This window comes from Stegostoma tigrinum, chromosome 29, assembly GCF_030684315.1.
Source record: "Stegostoma tigrinum isolate sSteTig4 chromosome 29, sSteTig4.hap1, whole genome shotgun sequence".
NCBI lineage: Eukaryota > Metazoa > Chordata > Chondrichthyes > Orectolobiformes > Stegostomatidae > Stegostoma > Stegostoma tigrinum.
The window spans coordinates 24,934,164-24,953,811 of record NC_081382.1 but is presented as its reverse complement, the minus strand read 5'-3'; the positions used below and the strand labels follow the sequence as shown (position 1 = coordinate 24,953,811).

The window sequence follows — 19,648 nt, the reverse complement described above, 5'->3', positions numbered from 1 at the left end:
GAGGAAATAAAGACCCATCCCACACAAAAATTAATTAATATTATGTTACTGCTTTGGGAGCTTAGTATGCTAGTACTGAAGGAGGGTCACTGGAATCAAAACGTTAACTCTGTTTTTCTGTCCACAGATGCTGCTGAGTCTCCCCAGAAACTTCCATTTTTGTTTGTTTCATATCACCAGCATCCAAAGTTCTTCGTGTTATTAATTATTGTCAATGAGCTCAGGATGGCACCACATGACCAGCAAGCATGAGGTGTCTAACTAGCAGCACAGCGAACTAAGGATGTACACAGAAGTTGCTTTGTGATTGCAAGTTATTGGTTTGTCCGTTAAGTAATCCTGTTTGAGATTTTCAAGTAAATTAAACTACACATCCATATGAGAATGTCAAATCTGTGTCAAGAGAAACAGTGTAGGAATAGGACATGGTGATCAGCAGAGATTTTTCTTAAAATGCAAATACAGTGATGAGGACTTGAAAATGCCTGGGAAAAGCCACAGGCAAGATGTGAAGCTATGCAAGTTATATTTTTACCAAGTTCCCTGGGGGGAAATAAATCATTTTGTAAGTAGCACTGGCTGAACAGTAAGTCCTTGATTTGTCAGCTGACCAGAGTGGTGATCTATATGGACAGTGAGACAGTTCCCAGTTGAGCTACAGATTCTGCAGGATCAAGATAACCTTGGATGCCGGTCTCATGAAACAATGAAAAAGTGCATTGAATAGTAAAATTTGAGCCGCAGTTGAAAACAGCATAGTGAAGAATGTGTCTAAAAACTCAATAGAATTAAGTAGCTGCATGATGAATTTTCACATAACTTTATAGTCTATTTATTGTAAATCCTCTACGCATTGATAATATTTGCAAAATACATAGAATGTTTGGAAGATGACTACCAAACTCCTTGGCAGGAATTGGAAAGCCACAGGTCCCCATCTGATCCTCAACATTTTAAACATAATGGTAAAACTTCCCTTTTTAGATTTATTGCTAACCTGGATAAGTAAGCAGTCAAGATAAGGATGGCAATTGGAAATGAGAATCAACACTTCAGGTCTGTTTAAAGCCAACCAGATTGATATGGGAAATGCCGGAGGAGTAGCCAAAGGAACAGGGCTACCTGCAGAAGTATCTGAATTGTGCTGGGAGCCTAGATCTGATGCAGGCACAGTGCAACAGAGCAACATTGAGGACCAACAGAAAATAGTCCTCAAACTGTGCATAGAATCAAATGGTTAGAAGCTCTTGTCACTAACATCATATGCCCAAAGAAAACAGGTAAACACACAAGCAAGACCAAACTTGACATGGGAGCTAGTGCAAGTATCCTACTAGTCAGAGTTAAGAAAGATATGCATGTGGATCATGGAACGTAAACAAAGATATGTTCAAATATTGAAGACGTGGAAGACCATCATGACATCCAACATGCAAGTCAGCAAGAGAGATATATGACAGCGAGTGGTAGTAGAAGGAAAATATTCTGCCTGGAAGTCAGTGGTGAGTGGTGTTCCACAGGGCTCTGTCCTTGGGCCTCTACTGTTTGTAATTTTTATTAATGACTTGGATGAGGGGATTGAAGGATGGGTCAGCAAGTTTGCAGACGACACAAAGGTCGGAGGTGTCGTTGACAGTGTAGAGGGCTGTTGTAGGCTGCAGCGGGACATTGACAGGATGCAGAGATGGGCTGAGAGGTGGCAGATGGAGTTCAACCTGGATAAATGCGAGGTGATGCATTTTGGACGGTCGAATTTGAAAGCTGAGTACAGGATTAAGGATAGGATTCTTGGCAGTGTGGAGGAACAGAGGGATCTTGGTGTGCAGATACATAGATCCCTTAAAATGGCCACCCAAGTGGACAGGGTTGTTAAGAAAGCATATGGTGTTTTGGCTTTCATTAGCAGGGGGATTGAGTTTAAGAGTTGTGAGATCTTGTTGCAGCTCTATAAAACTTTGGTTAGACCGCACTTGGAATACTGCATCCAGTTCTGGTCGCCCTATTATAGGAAAGACGTGGATGCTTTGGAGAGGGTTCAGAGGAGGTTTACCAGGATGCTGCCTGGACTGGAGGGCTTATCTTATGAAGAGAGGTTGACTATGCTCGGACTTTTTTCATTGGAGAAAAGGAGGAGGAGAGGGGACCTAATTGAGGTATACAAGATAATGAGAGGCATAGATAGAGTTGATAGCCAGAGACTATTTCCCAGGGCAGAAATGGCTAAGACGAGGGGTCATAGTTTTAAGCTGGTTGGAGGAAAGTATAGAGGGGATGTCAGAGGCGGGTTCTTTACACAGAGAGTTGTGAGAGCGTGGAGAGCATGTTGCCAGCAGTAGTTGTGGAAGCAAGGTCATGGGGGACATTTAAGAGACTGCTGGACATGCATATGGTCACACAAATTTGAGGGTGCATACATGGGGATCAATGGTCGGCACAACATTGTGGGCTGAAGGGCCTGTTCTGTGCTGTACTGTTCTATGTTCTATGTTCTATGTTCTATGATGTGACTGTCCACGTTTGAATTGAGAACGTTATACTATTGCGAGATCTGGAAGGATTGTCAAGCGACCTTTCTGCTACAAATACCCTAAGACTCAAATTCAAATATAATTATTCTGCTTTCTATGTAAGTGGTTTTACAACAGCTTTAGGTTTACACATTTTCATCCTTAGTGCATGTAATTTTTGTCTTGGAAGGAAAACCGGAAAGTTTTGTGACTGTTTTATGAAGTGAGTATGTTAAAAAGTCAAACATCAATGCACATGACAAGAAGCCATGCTTAGTCCAAGCAGCAGCAGTTACACAAAGGTGCTGTAGGTAGGTTGCAATGTAACTGCAGACTATCAGTTTGTCTGTTAAGTAAGCCTGTTTGAAGTTTTCAAGAAAATTGAACCTACATTACATACCAATCTGGTATGACAGTGGCAAAGAAAGGCAATACAAGAATATGATAATTCGACTACAGGATGCAATAACACTGTTATTAGTTGAATCAATCACAACATTAAATGAGAAATTACAGTAACATTTGAAGAGTAGGAATAATAAGGCCATGGAATAAACAGCAGAGAAATGGGAGTGATGTTGAAAGCTCCATTTATGCTGTCAACAGGGGCACTGACAAAAGGGACTGAAGTGATTCCGTCTGAGTAGCAATTTCTATGATTTTTGTCTGTGTTTATGGGAAGTGTCTAACCCTTATTTAATGTTGTTTATATCTGTTCAGTGTGCAGTATTTGAAACCCACTTAGATTTATGCTTCTGCTTCTGTTTACTGTGCAGTTACTATGAAAATTGGACCTTTGGGGAATTACTGAATAAAAGTGGTTTAACTTGGTTATTGTACAACCAGATGCCTGACAATGGAACTGCTACAGCCGGAAATTAAAATATCAACTCACTCTTTGTAAATTAGGGTCATATTTCAAATGTCCAGGTAACCCTATATGTCAACAGTCATGTTCACGCATGACTTTCAGCACGACAATATTCTGAATCTTACTGTCCATCTCAATGTGCAAATATATGGAAATGATGCTCCATACACATAAAAGCCCATAAAAATGATCATTCTCATAAATTTTCATCCATTTATTTTTGACAGTTTGACTCATACCTTGTATTGTGAATGCTACTAATTAGCTTTGGTCTGGTCTGAGAAGATGTCTTAATTCATTACATCCATATTTTAATATCTAATCATTTCTAATAATTTTATACAAGACTAACTGAAGCTCTGCAACTCAATTTTTCTAAGATGTAGATTAAAACTTGGAAGTGTTCAATGGGTTTGTCAGCACCTGTGAGGGAGAAAAAAACAGAGCCTACATTTCAGGTTGACAATTGTCCTTTAGTTCTGATGAGCTGTATCATAGAAGTGAAGTATGTTATCGCTCTCACCCCCACGGGGGAGCAGGCAGGGGCAACAAACGCCTCAGCCTTCATGGACTAGGTAAGGTGCAGAAAGCATTCCAGGGTGCCAGCTTCAGGCATGCCGTGAGGCCTTCTCCACCATCCTGGCTTCAACTACAGCCATAGACTACCCCCGTGTGGTAACACCCTCACAAGGATTGAGGCCATTTCTCACATAAGAATTTTTAAATGTTGAAGGAAGGGGTGCATTTCAAAATGGAGGAGCTCCATCACTTAGAGATTGTCATCTCGTTCTGAGGTGGAAACTCCCCATCTGGCTCTCAAGTTGCGACTGCAGGTTACAGGCAGGGAGGTTTGCAGCAGCCAGCTCACCTCGTGACTCCCCAAAGCCTGTCCACCTTCCACAAGGTACAAATCAGGAATTTGATGGAATACTCCCCATTTGCCCAGAGAGTAGTGCAACTCCAACAGCTCACGAAGCTTGACACCATCCAGAACAAAGCAGCCCACCTGTTTGACATTCCATTCAAAAACTTATCCTTCATTCCCTCCACCACTGATACATAGTAGCAATAGCATATACTATCAACAAAATGCACTGAAGCCCTGACTTCTTAAGCAGCACCTTCTAAATCCATGACTTCAACCGGACAGACAGTGCAACAGACAGCGAACCCACTATCTACAAATGCCCACCTAACCATGCACTACCCTGACCTGGAAATATACCACCATTCTTACAGTATTGCTAGGACCAAATTCTTAGATCTTCTTCCTAACAGCACTGTGAACCTACCTATTGCACATGGATTGCAATGGTCAGAAGGCAGCTCACCTTGTCTCAAGAACAATTCAGGATGGGCAATAAATGCTGGCATAGCCAGTGACACCCACGTCCTGTGAATGAATATAAAAATACTTTGATCTTTTACTTCTCCAAGAAGAGCAGTCCCAAATTCTCAATTCTTTCACCAGAAGTGAATGTTCTTATCCCTGAATCAACTCTTGAGATTTTTCTGCACCCTCTCTAATGCTTTCATATTCTTCTTAAAGTGTTATCCCCAGAACTAGACTCCAGTTGAGTCTGATCCAGTATGTTATACAGGTTTCCGAAAGCGTCTGTGTTTTTGCTCTTTACTAACTTGTCGATAAAGCTCAAGATAGCATATGCTTCATTAACCATGTTCCCAATCTGTCCTGCCATCTTCAAATTATTTACAGATGTGGTACTGGGCAATTTGCAGCATGGGAGAAACAGAAGTACCAAGAGTGGGTGAGGATGTGTCATCTTCTAGATGTTTTCAGACAAATTTCATGGGTACTTGTCTAAAAGAAAGGATGTTTGAGAAATAGTGCATGTGTGCTTGGGCTCAAAAATCAATCTCTGCGAATGTGTGGCATGACTTTCAAGGCAATTGGATGTAGACTTCACAGTTGGATAAAAGAAATTTTAGCAATGTTATGATCAAATTTCTCACTAGCTGTATACAAATCCTTAAATGTTCATCACTAAAGATATGTGGTTGACTAATATTTGAACAATATCTTTAGTGTAGCTTTCTAACAGAAACTACATTTCAAAGTAGGTTTCCACATTCAGTTTTGAGTCATTCCAATCCATACTTAAACCTCTTCCATTGCAAATTATTGTTGAAAAAAATCCATTTCCACTAAATCTTTGATCATACTTTTTAAGACAATAAAGAATCCCAAAGACCCATTTAGCACACAATAAGGGATTTGTACTGTTCATTCAATAATTTGACTTAGAAATATTTTAAAACTTTAACAGTTACTGCCATTGGATGCCAATTCAAGTTTCTGTTATTCTGTTTAATGTTATGATATTGGGAGAGACCAGTAAGATAAACCAAAAAAAATCCCAGGTATTCACGAAATGCATGAAGCCACAAGGTTCATTGTTAAGTGAAAAAATTTTACAACACAAAGACCAAACAGTCTGAGCTGTAAATGTTCTCTATCTTAAATGGGACTTTACATAAAAGACAAACAAAAACATGGATATGACTATTTATACTCCAAATCAAATGTCTTAACTCCACTTCCCTTTGTGCACTTTGGGTCACACCCCTAAACTTGAAAAATTAATCACTTGATCTTGGAACTGTCAATAATTTGGCCATGTGCTGCAATTTCTTCACCCTTCTGGTCAATCCTGACAGGGTTGTCCCTTCAAATCTTCTCCAACTTTCCTGAGCTTGCCAATTCCTTGTTCAAAATGGGCATTTCTGGCATCTTAAGAGTATCCACATTGAGTCAGAATTCCCCCAGTTCTCATATTCTCCAACTATGGAGCTTAGAATGTAAACTTCTCTCCTTCTGCAACTCAGCTATACTATAATTCAAGAGATGAAGGGTCCAGGCCCGAAACGTCAGCTTTTGTGCTCCTGAGATGCTGCTGGGCCTGCTGTGTTCATCCAGCCTCACATTTTATTATCTATACTATAATTCAACTTACTTTACTATTCGTTTTATGGAAGGTCATTTGCTTCACATGATATTAGTATTATTGTTCATGTAAGGGATCTTGTGGGACAGTGGTATTATCCCTACCTCTGAGCCAGGAGGCCTGGGTTCAAATCCTGCCTCCTCCAGAGGTATGCAATAATATCTCTAAACCAGATAGTTACAAAATATTATTTAGACAAAAATATCTGCCACTCTTTTCTGGTCTGGCTACCATGTGACTGTAGTCCCACAGCAATGCAATTAATTCTTAACTGCTCTCTGGGCAATTAGGGCTGGGCAACAAGTGATGACCTGGCCAGAAACACGCACAACTTGTGATCGAATTTAAAAAAGTGTAAATATTCCCACCAATGATTATGTAGGCTTGTTCTGCACAAGTTACGACAATGAATGCATTAGCAAGAATGCGACCATTTGGTTTCAATCTAAACATTTTGACAATGAAGCAAAAAAGATAAATGCGTCTTTATATAACATCTACAATTAAGGTTGTGTGTGCCTACTATAATCTTGTGAAATTAACTTCAAAATGAGATATTTTCTTCTGTAAAGAGGGAAAACACTATCAAGTGAAAGACCAAATGTGTGGAATCCTGATACAGTGACAGCTCTGTACGGTTTTTCCATCCTAAGGGATCCATGGGGACATCAACTGCTTCAGATGAAACACATCTGATGATCAGATGACCTTATTTTGAGTAGCTGATGGGAAATCTTAACTACGATGACTATAGAATGTCACAGAATTATCGCTGGTACATTGCTCTTGCGCTGTGGAGAAAGTAAGTGTCAATGTTTATGTAGTTTAGAATGTGCTTCAACTCAGTCAATAAAATGCTCTCAAGAGGATGTGTTTTTTTCCATAGTTTCAATGCCTTTGTTTGGTCACTGAAGAATGACAGGCAGGTATGATCTGAGGCTACAGAACCAGTCGTCATGCTGAGCACAATTTGTATATGAACACAGTTGAGACACTGGATGGCAATAGTCTTTGAGTAATTACTTACTTAAACATGTTTTGAAATTAACGTGAGCACGAAGCATTGCTGTGAATCCATATTTTGGCATCTTCTCTGTTTGATACAGGAATAAAATGTTTGTTTGAGCATGACAATAAAATATAGTCATGTGCAGTTGATTTAGAATGGATAACGACTGCAAATCTGATACGTGATTCCGTTCTGGGAGGGTAGGCACCTAAGTTTTTTAGCAGATTTGAAGTAGCTTTCAATGATTACCTATCTGTTTTCCCTTCTGTCACCATTCATTGCAGCTCGTTGGTTTTATTACCATGCATTGCTTTTCTCAACATTGAACAGAACCAAAGGGTCAGCTCACAATGATTCATTCAGTGAATATATTAGCAAAATATTGAGAGGGTGTTTCCATTTTTATGGGTTTTATATATATTTAATTATGAAGTATCCTTTGATATACCTTTTAGGGATTCTAATAAGATATTAGATTATGAAGAATCCTTTGATTTACTGCAATTTTTTTTATTTGGTGCACACTTTTTAAAGATCTCCCTGTACCAGTTATCTCTTTTGGGACAGGTGAAAATAGCAACTCTGCTGTCAAAATCTGACAAAAGGCACTCCTGGTGCAAATTCTAAGCAGGGGTCTGGGTCAATTATTGTTCACCGCCTAGCGATGAAATGTCCACCCTGCAGCTGGAGTGACCTCATGGAGAGTCCCAGCTAAAAGCCAGACTCTATTGGGGTAGAAATTTGACTTGGGTGCTAATACGAGGTAGATGTTATTGGACAAGGTGTTTGATATTTTTCCAACCTAAACTATGTTTGATTGACTATGCTGGATCTGAATGCAGGGCATCATGTAGAACAGGAGATGGATTTGATACTGCCTGTGTTTTTTCTGCTGTATATAATGAATTCTGATCTGCAAACTCAAGGCCTTTTTAATTAATGTTCTGCTTCTTGAAATTTTAAATATTGTTAAACTTCGGAGAAACTATTGTCTTTCAGATATTAATCCAGCATAATTATTTTTAATCTGTGTTAACTAATTCAATATGATTTAAATTTTATCACACTTTATAAAATTAAAATGGCAATGTCAGTAATGTGGATAAACCCAACTTAGATTGTGGATTTTATTGTAAAATCCACATCATGTTGATGAGCTTCAAGGCTAGTGAGTAATGTGTGTGCAGTATTTTCAATTTATTGTGGATGGACCTAATCAGCTTACTGAAAATGACTCATGGTTTAAAAAGAGTGAAACATGAGATATAAATGTAAGTAATTCACATTGCAAACATGACAACAGCACAGATTTTGAGGTGTTTACTCTGATCAGCAGTTTACTGAATTTCAAAAGCAATTTAGCAGCTCACAATCTGGCAAGAATTAGGTCACTACCAATGTAATTATGTCACTAGAATTGGATGAAGTTAATCCAAAATATCTCAAAGTATAATACAGCTGCCTGGGCAAGTGAGGCTGTGTTTTTATTCAGGTGTTACCTTTTATGCAAAGTAAGATGCTTATCTACACATTGCACAATATGGATAAAGCAAGTGGCAACCGTCTTTTGTGTGCAGTGATAATGTGAATTACAAGGTTCAAATTCCATATTTTCCATGATTTGATTTATCTTTAGTTAACAAAAAACAGAGGGAGAAAACAAACTAACAGGTGAGCTCAGCAAAAGTCAGGGAGATCAGCGTGATAACTCACACCGACATGTCTAGAATGGGAACTGCAGATGCTGGAGAATCCAAGATAACAGAGTGTGGAGCTGGATGAACACAGCAGGCCAAGCAGCATCTCAGGAGCACAAAAGCTGATGTTCCGGGCCTAGACCCTTCATCAGAGAGGGGGATGGGGAGAAGGTTCTGGAATAAATAGGGAGAGAGGGGGAGGCAGACCGAAGATGGAAAGAAAAGAAGATAGGTGGAGAGGAGAATATAGGTGAGGAGGTAGGGAGGGAATAGGTCAGTCCAGGGAAGACAGACAGGTCAAGGAGGTGGGATGAGGTTAGTAGGTAGCCTCTCTCCCCTCTCTCCCGATTTATTCTAGAACCCTCTCCGATGTAGGGTCTAGGCCCAGAACATTAGCTTTTGTGCTCCTGAGATGCTGCTTGGCCTGCTGTGTTCATCCAGTTCCACACTTTGTTGCCTAGAATGGGATGTTGCCTATTGTGGTTTACGTGAATGTTATTGCTATAGGACAAGCAAAGGCATATCAGATTTATTAGATTATAATCAATGAATAAATCTCAATACCATTTTCTAACCAAACTTGGACCTGTGAAGTCTTGGTCATGAGAAAAAAGTGAGTCACTTTATAAGTGCTGACAAAGACTAAATTTACCCAGGTCTGGGTTACTAATTGAAAGATGTGATGTCCTATGTTGGATTTTTGAATAATTGGCCACAAAATAATTTGCCGAAACCAATTCAGCTTTGTTGATTGTGTTCAGTTCATTAATGAACCTGAATGTGTCTGTGGCCATGATGGAAAAATTCACTTTGATTTGCATGAAGTGTCAAACATCAAATGTAAGATACAGTGAAATTATATGTTGCTGCACAGTGGTCAGGCTGTACATTTCTCAGAGTTCTAAATCTCAACTGGAAGCATCTGGGAGAGAAAGAATTTCCATTACCAATGGAGAGACCGGAAATTATGCTGAGTGCAGAAATACATATTAACTACAAGTGATCACACAGTAGCATGTCTGGGTAGAGATAGTAGGAACTGCAGATGCTGAAGAATCTGAGATAACAAGGTGTAGAGCTGGATGAACACAGCAGGCCAAGCAGCATCAGAGGAGCAGGAAGGCTGACGTTTCGGGCCTATACCCTTCTTCAGAAAATTTTGACCCTTCTTCAGGGTCTAGGCTGGAAACATCAGCCTTCCTGCTCCTCTGATGCTGCTTGGCCTGCTGTGTTCATCCAGCTCTACACCTTGTTATCTCAGCATGTCTGGGTACTAGGTTTCACATGTCACCCAAGGTTTTCAGCTGGGTGTGTGAAAAAAAAACAGGTTTAAAGTGAGAGGAAACATAAACAAAAGTGTTGACATTCCTAATTATTACAATTGAAATATTGTTCAACATTACCAATGCATTTTCTTTTGATGTGTCTTTTTGAGGTGCAATTACTACATGTTCAAAAACCAGAAGTTGTAATAAATATAAAGGATAGGATTGTTAGAAGGAACATATTACCTACTTCCAGTGCACAATGTTGAAATGAAATCCAGCTTTCATAAATACATTGCACAACCAATTACAGATTTCCAATATATAATTCATATTGGTTTCTATTGCATAGAAATCTTGATTCAAGCCTAGTATTTCTCAGTAGTAAGTTCTACAATGATCTGTTTATAATTGAAGATAATGACTGTGAAATAACTGCAAAGAGGCAGCTATCCCATCACCAAGTCATCACAAGGGCGGCACGGTGGTTCAGAGGTTAGCACTGCAGCCTCACAGTGCCAGGGGCCCGGGTTCGATTCCACTATCCGGTAAATGTCCGTGCAGAGTTTGCACATTCTCCCCGTATCTGTGTGGGATTTCTCTGGGTGATCCAGTTTCCTCCCACAGTCCAAAGATGTGCAGGCTAGGTGGATTGGCCATGCTAAATTGCCCGTAGTGTTCAGGGGTGTGTGGGTTATAGGGGGATGAGTCTGGGTGGGATGCTCCAAGAGGTGATGTGGACTTGTTGGGCCGAAGGGCCTATTTCCACGCTGTAGGTAATCTAACTATCCTTTATTTACATGTGCGCGGTACTCTGTGGCCAGACAGCTCAGAGTCAGTCCTGAAGTGAGGAGATTCTGAGTCCCCTGTTTATAATTTTTCCTTTTGTCTGTCCCTGAAATAAGGAGAATCTCTGAATCCCCCATTTATATATTTTTTTAAAGTCAGTCACCTGAACTGAGGAGATTCTTAATCCCCTGGTTGAATTTTCTTTTCTGACAATCCAAATGGTCATATTTTTTTCCCTCTCTGCTACCCCCACACTACTGCTATACAGCGGCAGTGCTTATTCTCCCCACAGCACCCGTGTTGAGTGTGTAAGTGTGCAGTCTCGAAAGCACCATGAGGCCAGGGAACCAGTAACAAGGAAAGCCCAATGGGAACGATGTTCATGTGAATCCTGCATTTATGCCGGTACGCCAGAGCTCACTGTTTGGCCCAGGTTAACAATCCCAATCCAGGATATCATAATCAATAAGATCCACCCGGGTTCTAATTACTACAGTCTGCATATCTTAGAAATACCTTGATTAGAGAGACACAGCACACATTTGTTAAGGCAGGCCATCTCTAACTATTGTGGCTGTAGTTTTTGAAGAAATAATTATGTGCACTACCTGACAGTATAGAGGTGGCAGGTTAAATTACAGGATTCAAAAAGGAATTGAAATGTTATCTGATAAAAGGAGAATGTGCAGGGTTACAAGAGAAAGCTGGAGAATAGCATGAAGTGAGATGCTCATTCAGGCCGTTGCAGAAGGTGTGATAAGCTGAATGGACTCCTCCTGTGCGATAATAATTCTATAATTCTGTGAAGTCTAGGCATTTTACTCCTACGGACTTCCAGAAAGCAGTCATCAAAATCCCTATCAAAAGATAGCTAACTAAAGTTTTGGAGTAGACTTGGAGCTCAGGTTGTGGACGATGATGTTGGTTGGCTCGCCGAGCTGGTTTGTTGTTCCGCAGATGTTTCATTACCCCGCTGGGTAACATCCTCAGTGCAGCCTCTGATGAAGCATCGGTGTGTTTTCCCACCTGGTTTTTAAACTCTGGAGTCCATTGAGTTGGACTGCCTCACTTTCAGTTTTCTTTCGTAGTGGAATGTACATGGGGTCGAGTTCAATGTGTTTCTTAATAAACAAACAGGACAGATCAAGAAAACAGACTCCTTAAAAATGAAACCCGAGGGAACCAACACAGCCCGATTTTATGGCCTCCGTAAAGTGCACAAGCCGGAGGTCCCCCTCAGACCCACAGTCTCCCTACCAGGCACTCCATCACACAGATTAGCCAGAGAACTACAAAGAAGACTCAGGCACCTAGTCAACAAATCACCCCACTCCATCCACTCAGCCCAAGAATTCCTCAACTCCATCAAAGACATAAAGATAGAGGACAAAGAGACCATGTTATTGTTTGATGTCACTGCCCTATTTACGTCAATAGACATACTACTAGCAAGGGATACAATGACAACACTACTTGATCAAGAACACGACCCCAGTGAAACCATCTCCAAGGACAACATGCTCAAACTACTGGACCTATGCCTGACCACTCACTTCGGCTTCAATGGCCAAACATACGAGCAAATCAACAGGACGCCCATGGGATCGCCCATCTCCGGACTCAAAGCAGAAGAAGTGATGCAAAGACTGGAAAGGACCACCCTTCTGCAAATCCAACCTAAACTATGGATACACTACGTAGACAACACCATTGTCATCATTAAACGTACCAAATTAGAATAGACACACAAACTCACAAACAACACCCTCACTGGAATAAGATTCACCAGAGAGAAGGAGAAGAACAAACAACTCCCATACCTGGACATCATGGCAGAGCGCAAGACAAATGGGGAACTGCAAATGAAAGTACATCGAAAAGCCACACACACAGACCAGACACTGAACTTCAATAGTAACCATCCCAGCACACACAAACGAAGCTGCGCGTGAACACTATTTAAAAGGGCAACAACACACTGCAGCAACACGGAACTACGCCAAGAGGAGGAGGAATACCTCTTCCAACTGTTCAAGAATAATGGATATCCAAAGAGCTGGGTCAGAAGATGCCTACACAAACAGCACCAGAAAGATTCTACACGCCCTGACACACTCATCACACTCCCCTACGTCAGGAACACAGAGCTCGCCACAAGACTCCTATGACCGCTGGGCTTCAGAGTGGCACACAAGCCCACGTCAACCCTACAACAACTGCTCACCCGAACTAAAGACCCACTCCCCGCCATGGACAGGACCAATGTCATCTACAAGATCCCCTGCAGAGACTGCGAGAAACACTACATCGGACAAACAGGAAGGAAACTAACAACAAGAGTACGTGAACACAAACTGGCTACAAAAAGACAAGACCAATACTCACTCATCTCAATCCACATGGACAAGGAGAACATGACTTTGACTGGGACAACACCAAGATCCTGGGACAAGCTAGGCAGAGACGAGCACGAGAATTCCCGGAAGTATGACACTCCACTAAGCAGGCTATTAATAAACACATTGAACTTGACCCCGTATAAATTCCACTACAAAAGAAAACTGGAAATGGGGCATTCCATCTCAACGGACACCAGGGTTTAAAAACCAGGTGGGAAAACACACCGATGCTTCATCACAGGCTGCACTGAGGATGTTACCCAGCATGGTAATAAAACGTCTGCGGAACAACAAACCAGCTCGGCGAGCTAACCAATCTCAACAGTAGCTAACTAAAGCTGAAGTTCATGAGATTGAAAACAGATTAATAACCTAAATAGGCAATTTACCGAATAGCAGAGACAGTAATACAGGGATAATGAGCAGGCACTCCAACTGATGGGATGTGGCAAGTGATGTTCTACTGGGACAAAACAGAAGTTGCTGGAAAAGCTCAGCAAGTCTGGCAGCATCTGTGAAGTGAAAATTCAGGGTTAATGGTTCGGGTCTGGAGATCCTTCCTCAGATTTTCTCTTCACAGATGCAGCTAGACCTGCTGAGCTTTTCCAGCATCTTCTGTTTTTGTTCCTGATTTACAGCGTCTGCAGTTCTTTCAGTCGATGTTCTACTGGGAACTGTGTTGGGGCCTCAAATATTTGCCATATTTACGAATGACATATGATGAAATACAAAGTCACAATCCAACTCTACTGGTGACAAAAAACGTAGTGGTATTGAAAGTAGTGTAATGGAAGTATGAAATTAAAGAGAGATGTTAAATTGACTAAGTGATAGGGCAAAGCTGTGACAGGTACATTTCAATGTAGACAGGTCTGGACTAAGAAAGCATAGATAAAAGCATTTTTTAATTGATGAATTTAGAATCAGTACAGATCCAAAGAGACTTGGGGGTCCATCAACATTTATTATTCGAACACTGAGGACAGATACAGAAAATAATCAAAGAGACTGATAGAATTCTGGATTTATATCTAGTGGATAAGAATATAAGTGGGCAGAAGTTATGTAACTGCTGTACAAAGTCCTGGTTAGTCCATAACTGGAACTGTTGTAAGCATTTCTGGGCATCCAACCTGAGAAGGAATATATTGACACTGGAGTGAATCCAGAAGTATTTAGACTGAAATGAATAAATCACAAGGAGAAATTATGCAAACCTATTTTCCTAGATTTTAGAAAGTTAAAGGATGGTTTTCAAGATGTAACGTGAAACTGATAGGCTAGTGAAGATAAATAATTTCTATTGGTTGAGGTGTCTAGGACTAGAAGGTATGGCTTAAACGTTTGACTCAGGCCTTTCAGAGGTGATGTTAGTAATACAAAACCGCATGAAAAGTATGGCAGAAGTCTGGAATTCTCTTCTGCTAATGGAAATTGGAGAAATTATTTCAAATATGAGAGAAACCAGAATAATTAGATTAATGAGAATTACGAGAGGATATGGGATACGAAGTAATCCAAAGTTTGGTTTCAATGAAATTCCACAGATTGAAGAATCAATTCAAAAATGGTTACATTCAGTTTCTGTTTTTTCTCTGTTTCTACAAACAGTTACATATAAAACTAATTGAGAACTTACATCGAGAGTCACTAAATGACTCTAATTGTAAAACACCAACTCTGGCTTTAACTATCTGCCTCCACTGCCAGAGCGATGAGATTCATGCACATCTCTGAATTGAAAATGTATCTCTTCATCTTGATCCTTCTTCATAACTGTTCCTTTCAATCTCACTGCATTTCAGTATTAATCTTGATCTGTGGGTATTTCTATATGTCTTATTTTGTCTATGCTGATGGAAAAGGTAATCTATTTTCAGGAAGCTCTTGTATTGTTTATTGAATTATAAAAAATGCACAGAAGCACAAAGGAATCAATTTCCAGATTTTTCTCCTCTCTCATCAAAGTTGAGGAGGGACTGTTACTTTCAGTCTGTGATGGACTATTCCCACAACAGCTCAGGTCCCACAGGCAGGATTTACATTGATTTTCATTCAGCTCCAAGCACCAATATTTCTTTTTCTGAGCACAAGCCAGACAACCTTTACTCACCACCAGCACATAAATCAGCTCCACTTGAGCCAGACACTCTTTCACTAACTGCAGTACATTAAATATGTAAAGCAAACATTTAGTTTCAGTATATGAGAGTTCAACTTGAGGAAAGGCTTGATTGAAAATCCATTCTTTGTAAGTTGTAAGGTAATGCACATCTTTCCTCAAGTATATGCGTTACACAGCCTCATAACAACATAATACAACAATATGTTGTAGACAGATGAGAGGTCTCAGTGGTGTCCTTCCAGCACACAATAACACAATCAACTAAATCAATTGGTCTCTCATTTCATCCTATTTACATGTTACATCTTTCATACCATGTCACTGTTTGATGATTTGATGGAATACAATAATAGGAAATACAATAATGCAACTTTAAGTGCTGCCCAGCTTTATAGAAATAACTATCAAATAGGTTGTTTATGTGTGAAACTTTTAACCAGCTTTTTCCTTCATTAAGAAATGTACTGAATTTTTAAGCCATCACTTTTAGCGATTGCTGGAGGGGAGTGGGATAATATGTTTGTTATGAGGACATAGGAATGTAAAGAAGGCCAAGGAATTTGTCTTCATTTGTTGAGAAGGTTTTGTGTTGTTGCAGTCAGCAGTTGTTGCAGCTAGCAGTTGTTGCAGCTATTTTATCTTTTAGCTAAAGAGTTATATGCATTGAACACCATGTCCCGTGGTCTAACCTTTCTACGTAGGACACTAAAGTGATGCATTGCTCTTTGTTCTTTACATTTTGTCCAGTTACACTTGTAGATTTAATTTTCTACTTGAATTTGACTAGTCTCCTTCTCATCCTCGACACACTGGTATTTCTGCCAGAACACACAATAAATGCCTAATACATAGGCAGAACTATAGATAAACATGTCAGAATCAGCTGCTTTAGTAAGAGTAAATGAGTTGTCTGTAAAGTGCCTGAACACCTCCTTCCATGTCCTTTACCCATCCCAACATCCATGGCCCTGTCAATACATGGGATTGTTTCAGCACAGCTGATCCATTTTCAACTTCTTGTGGTCCCCATTATCAGCTTTTCTCCTTTCCTGGTTTTCTATTTGCCATTTACTATCTCTTCATCTGCCTAGCATTCTTTCACACTCTCTCTGGGCCCGTCTTCACTTATCTACTCACTCCTTGTCCCTCACACTCTCCGTCACCAGCAAGAAATAGCATCTTTTCCCAGCCACTATCAGTTCTGAAGGAAGGGGACTAGACTGCAAATGTTAACTCTTCACCAATATGGCCAGACCTGCAGACCTGTCAACTGTCATCTCCAGCAATTTCTGTTTTTGTTTCAGATCTTTAGCATCCACAATTTTTTGCTTAATTTTTTGTAAGTCTTTACTTACTCATCTTTGTTTTGCATTCACTCCATTTACTAAATGAAGCCAGGAAGCGTGAAACAAAATGCCATTACTTGTTTTGCAAACAAGGTCATTCAGCCCCTCAAACCTATTTTACCATTGAGATCAAATCGTAACTGCTTTGCGTCCTAACTCCACCTATCTACGTTGAGTCTGTAACTCATAATACACTTGCCTAACAACAATCTACCATTCTCAAATTTCAATTTACCAACTTTAATAGTCTTGAGAAGAAGACAGTCTTAGATTACCACTCTATTTTGCGTGTAGAAATGCTTTACAAAACTTGCCCTCAAGTAATCTTGTGTTATTTCAGAATTATGTCCCTTGTTTGGAGCTATTCCATTACAGTTGCAGGAAACTATTTCCTCACTACCTCCTCTTTATCGACTCCTTTAATTATCTGATAGACCTCAACTAGATTAAATGCAAATAAGCTTCAACCAAACTCTAATCTCAGAAATGCTAATTTCCAATCTTTATCTATAATCCTTTGTCATGAATTTACCCAGATAGTATTCCCTCTGATGGCAATTTTGTCCTTGGATTTCCTCCTGCTGGGTGGGGCAGGGGTTGGTGGCCATGTTGGTGGTGAAGAAGGGTCCAGACTTGAAATGTCAGCTTTCTTGCTCCTCTGATGCTTCTTGGCCTGCTGTGTTCAACCAGCTCTACACCTTGTTATTTCCTCCTGCTGGTGCTGGATTCCAACCAGAGGTTCAATACCTTATTTATTGTAAACCATCGTTTATTCAGACCTTTCCATTATTCTCAGAGAGAAAGTCAACATCAGTGTTTGCATCTGGGCTGCATTTGAATTTTTAGTTAATTGAAGAATGAGAGGACTCAGCAACACAATCAACTTCCGAGAGTTAATCTACACACTCCTGCATTGAATTCCCTGAATTCATAACTTCTCAAATAAAAGATTAGGAAACTCAACCTGCTTACCTCATACAATAAACAGCCAAGTGACCAGATATCTGATTTGAAGTTATAACCATTTTCATGTATTCTCTCTGGGGACATATAGTAAGGTGTTCCAACTGTAATTTAAACAAAATCACAGAACATTATGGCACTCTCTTTTGTTATCAATAGATTAAACACTGCATAGAACAAGTTTTACCAAATGTTGTTGATGAATGATAATAGGTCTAATTTAACCCATTGTCAACTGTCATCTTTCCAGTGTACATTGTTAAAATGTGTGCATTGCAGAATATCACTAGTCCCAGGATAGCAATGAGAAAAGCTCAAGTGTTTATCAATTCCAGTTTGGAGAATATTACCGGTTATATAGAAGATAGGCTCCAGTCATTACATCCTTAAAACGTGCCACGTGGATTGATAAAAAGACATCTGGAATTTAATTATGACAAGAATTGAATCTAAATCCTTCATTCACACAGTCAAAGCTACTGTTCTAAGCCTACCAGATACCTCTGATATGCTATTTGAAGTAGTTCTCAGTGGTTTCACTGTAAAGTAGGATGACATAAAGGGATCTGCACACCCTGCCTCACTGCAGACAAAGGTTTGATGCCCTGTAGATGGAGCTAAAGAAATCTCTTTGGCATTAAAGAAATGAGGAATGGAGAAGATGTGGAGAATAATAGTTTGGATTCCAAAAGATGTTAAAAATTTGTGAAGGAGAAATTCTTTAATTAATTCCTAGTATCTTCAACAAACACCAGAAGATTAAATTAAAAATGACCAATTGACGTTTCTGTGTTTCGCATCTTGTTTCACCATTCTAGCCCTGGATTTGTAATTCTAGTTAGAGGTGTGTGCTTTGCCTATGATAGTGACTGGTTTTCTTTCAAAGTAAAAATACTTAATGTAAGTCTTACAAGTTCAGCATGATTGAGCCTGGATGACACAGCTCCTGAATTTCTCCAGTGGAATAACTGTACACTTGATTGATTAATACAGTGTTTGAAATGCTTCTCTTTGATATTTACATGGTGTTAAACAACATATTTCAAAAGGATGTCACCTCAATCAAGACAGGAAGGAATTTCAGACAAATACATTAAATGTTTGCTTCCTATTACTCCACAATGTAATTTCAAGGTCTCAGTAGACTGTTACAGTCTTGTGACTTGAATTACAGACATTTTTGCTGGGTGACCAAACTTGTCTTTTAGGTCACTGCTCATTGAATAGCAGAGAAACAGAATTTCTCCCTTTGAAGGAGGATGTTCAGAGGCTTGGCCCAGTAAAACTGATTGTTACCTTCTTGCCATTTTTCTGATGTGGTCTAAAAATGTAGTTAATATTATTCCACATTACAGTGAAACGTGTCTCATTGAGAACACTAGAATCAAATTTATAAACTTCTATCTATTTTGGTGAAAAATAGTACATCAAATAGCTTGTTTCAAAGTAGTGGGAAGAGTATAGCTGTGGACGATACTGATACGTCCGGAGTCAATGAAGATTTGAGACTACATCAAGGAAAATAGCCAAGACATGATTGAAATGGTATGGTCATCTTGTAGGGTGTGAGTGAGAGAGAGAGAGAGATAGGAAATGCGGTGAGATGAGTGATGGATACAGTACTACCAAGAAGAAGGAGAACCGAAAGGCCAAATACAAAATAGCAGTGAGCACCAGTGAGAAACTTAAACACTTTGTGATTGGAATAAAA

At 39.8% G+C, this 19,648-nt stretch overlaps 1 protein-coding gene across 8 annotated transcripts in view; it reads right to left on the bottom strand.

The window, feature by feature from the left end:
• The window catches only part of LOC125465563 (serine/threonine-protein kinase Nek6-like), a 269,602-nt gene that overhangs the window by 32,242 nt on the left and 217,712 nt on the right, over positions 1-19,648 (bottom strand). For all 8 annotated transcript variants that reach the window (XM_048559236.2, XM_048559234.2, XM_048559235.2 and 5 more), the window contains exon 8: positions 17,947-18,041. In XM_048559236.2, the coding sequence (XP_048415193.1) occupies positions 17,947-18,041 (95 nt within the window). The remainder of the gene's footprint in view (positions 1-17,946; positions 18,042-19,648) is intronic.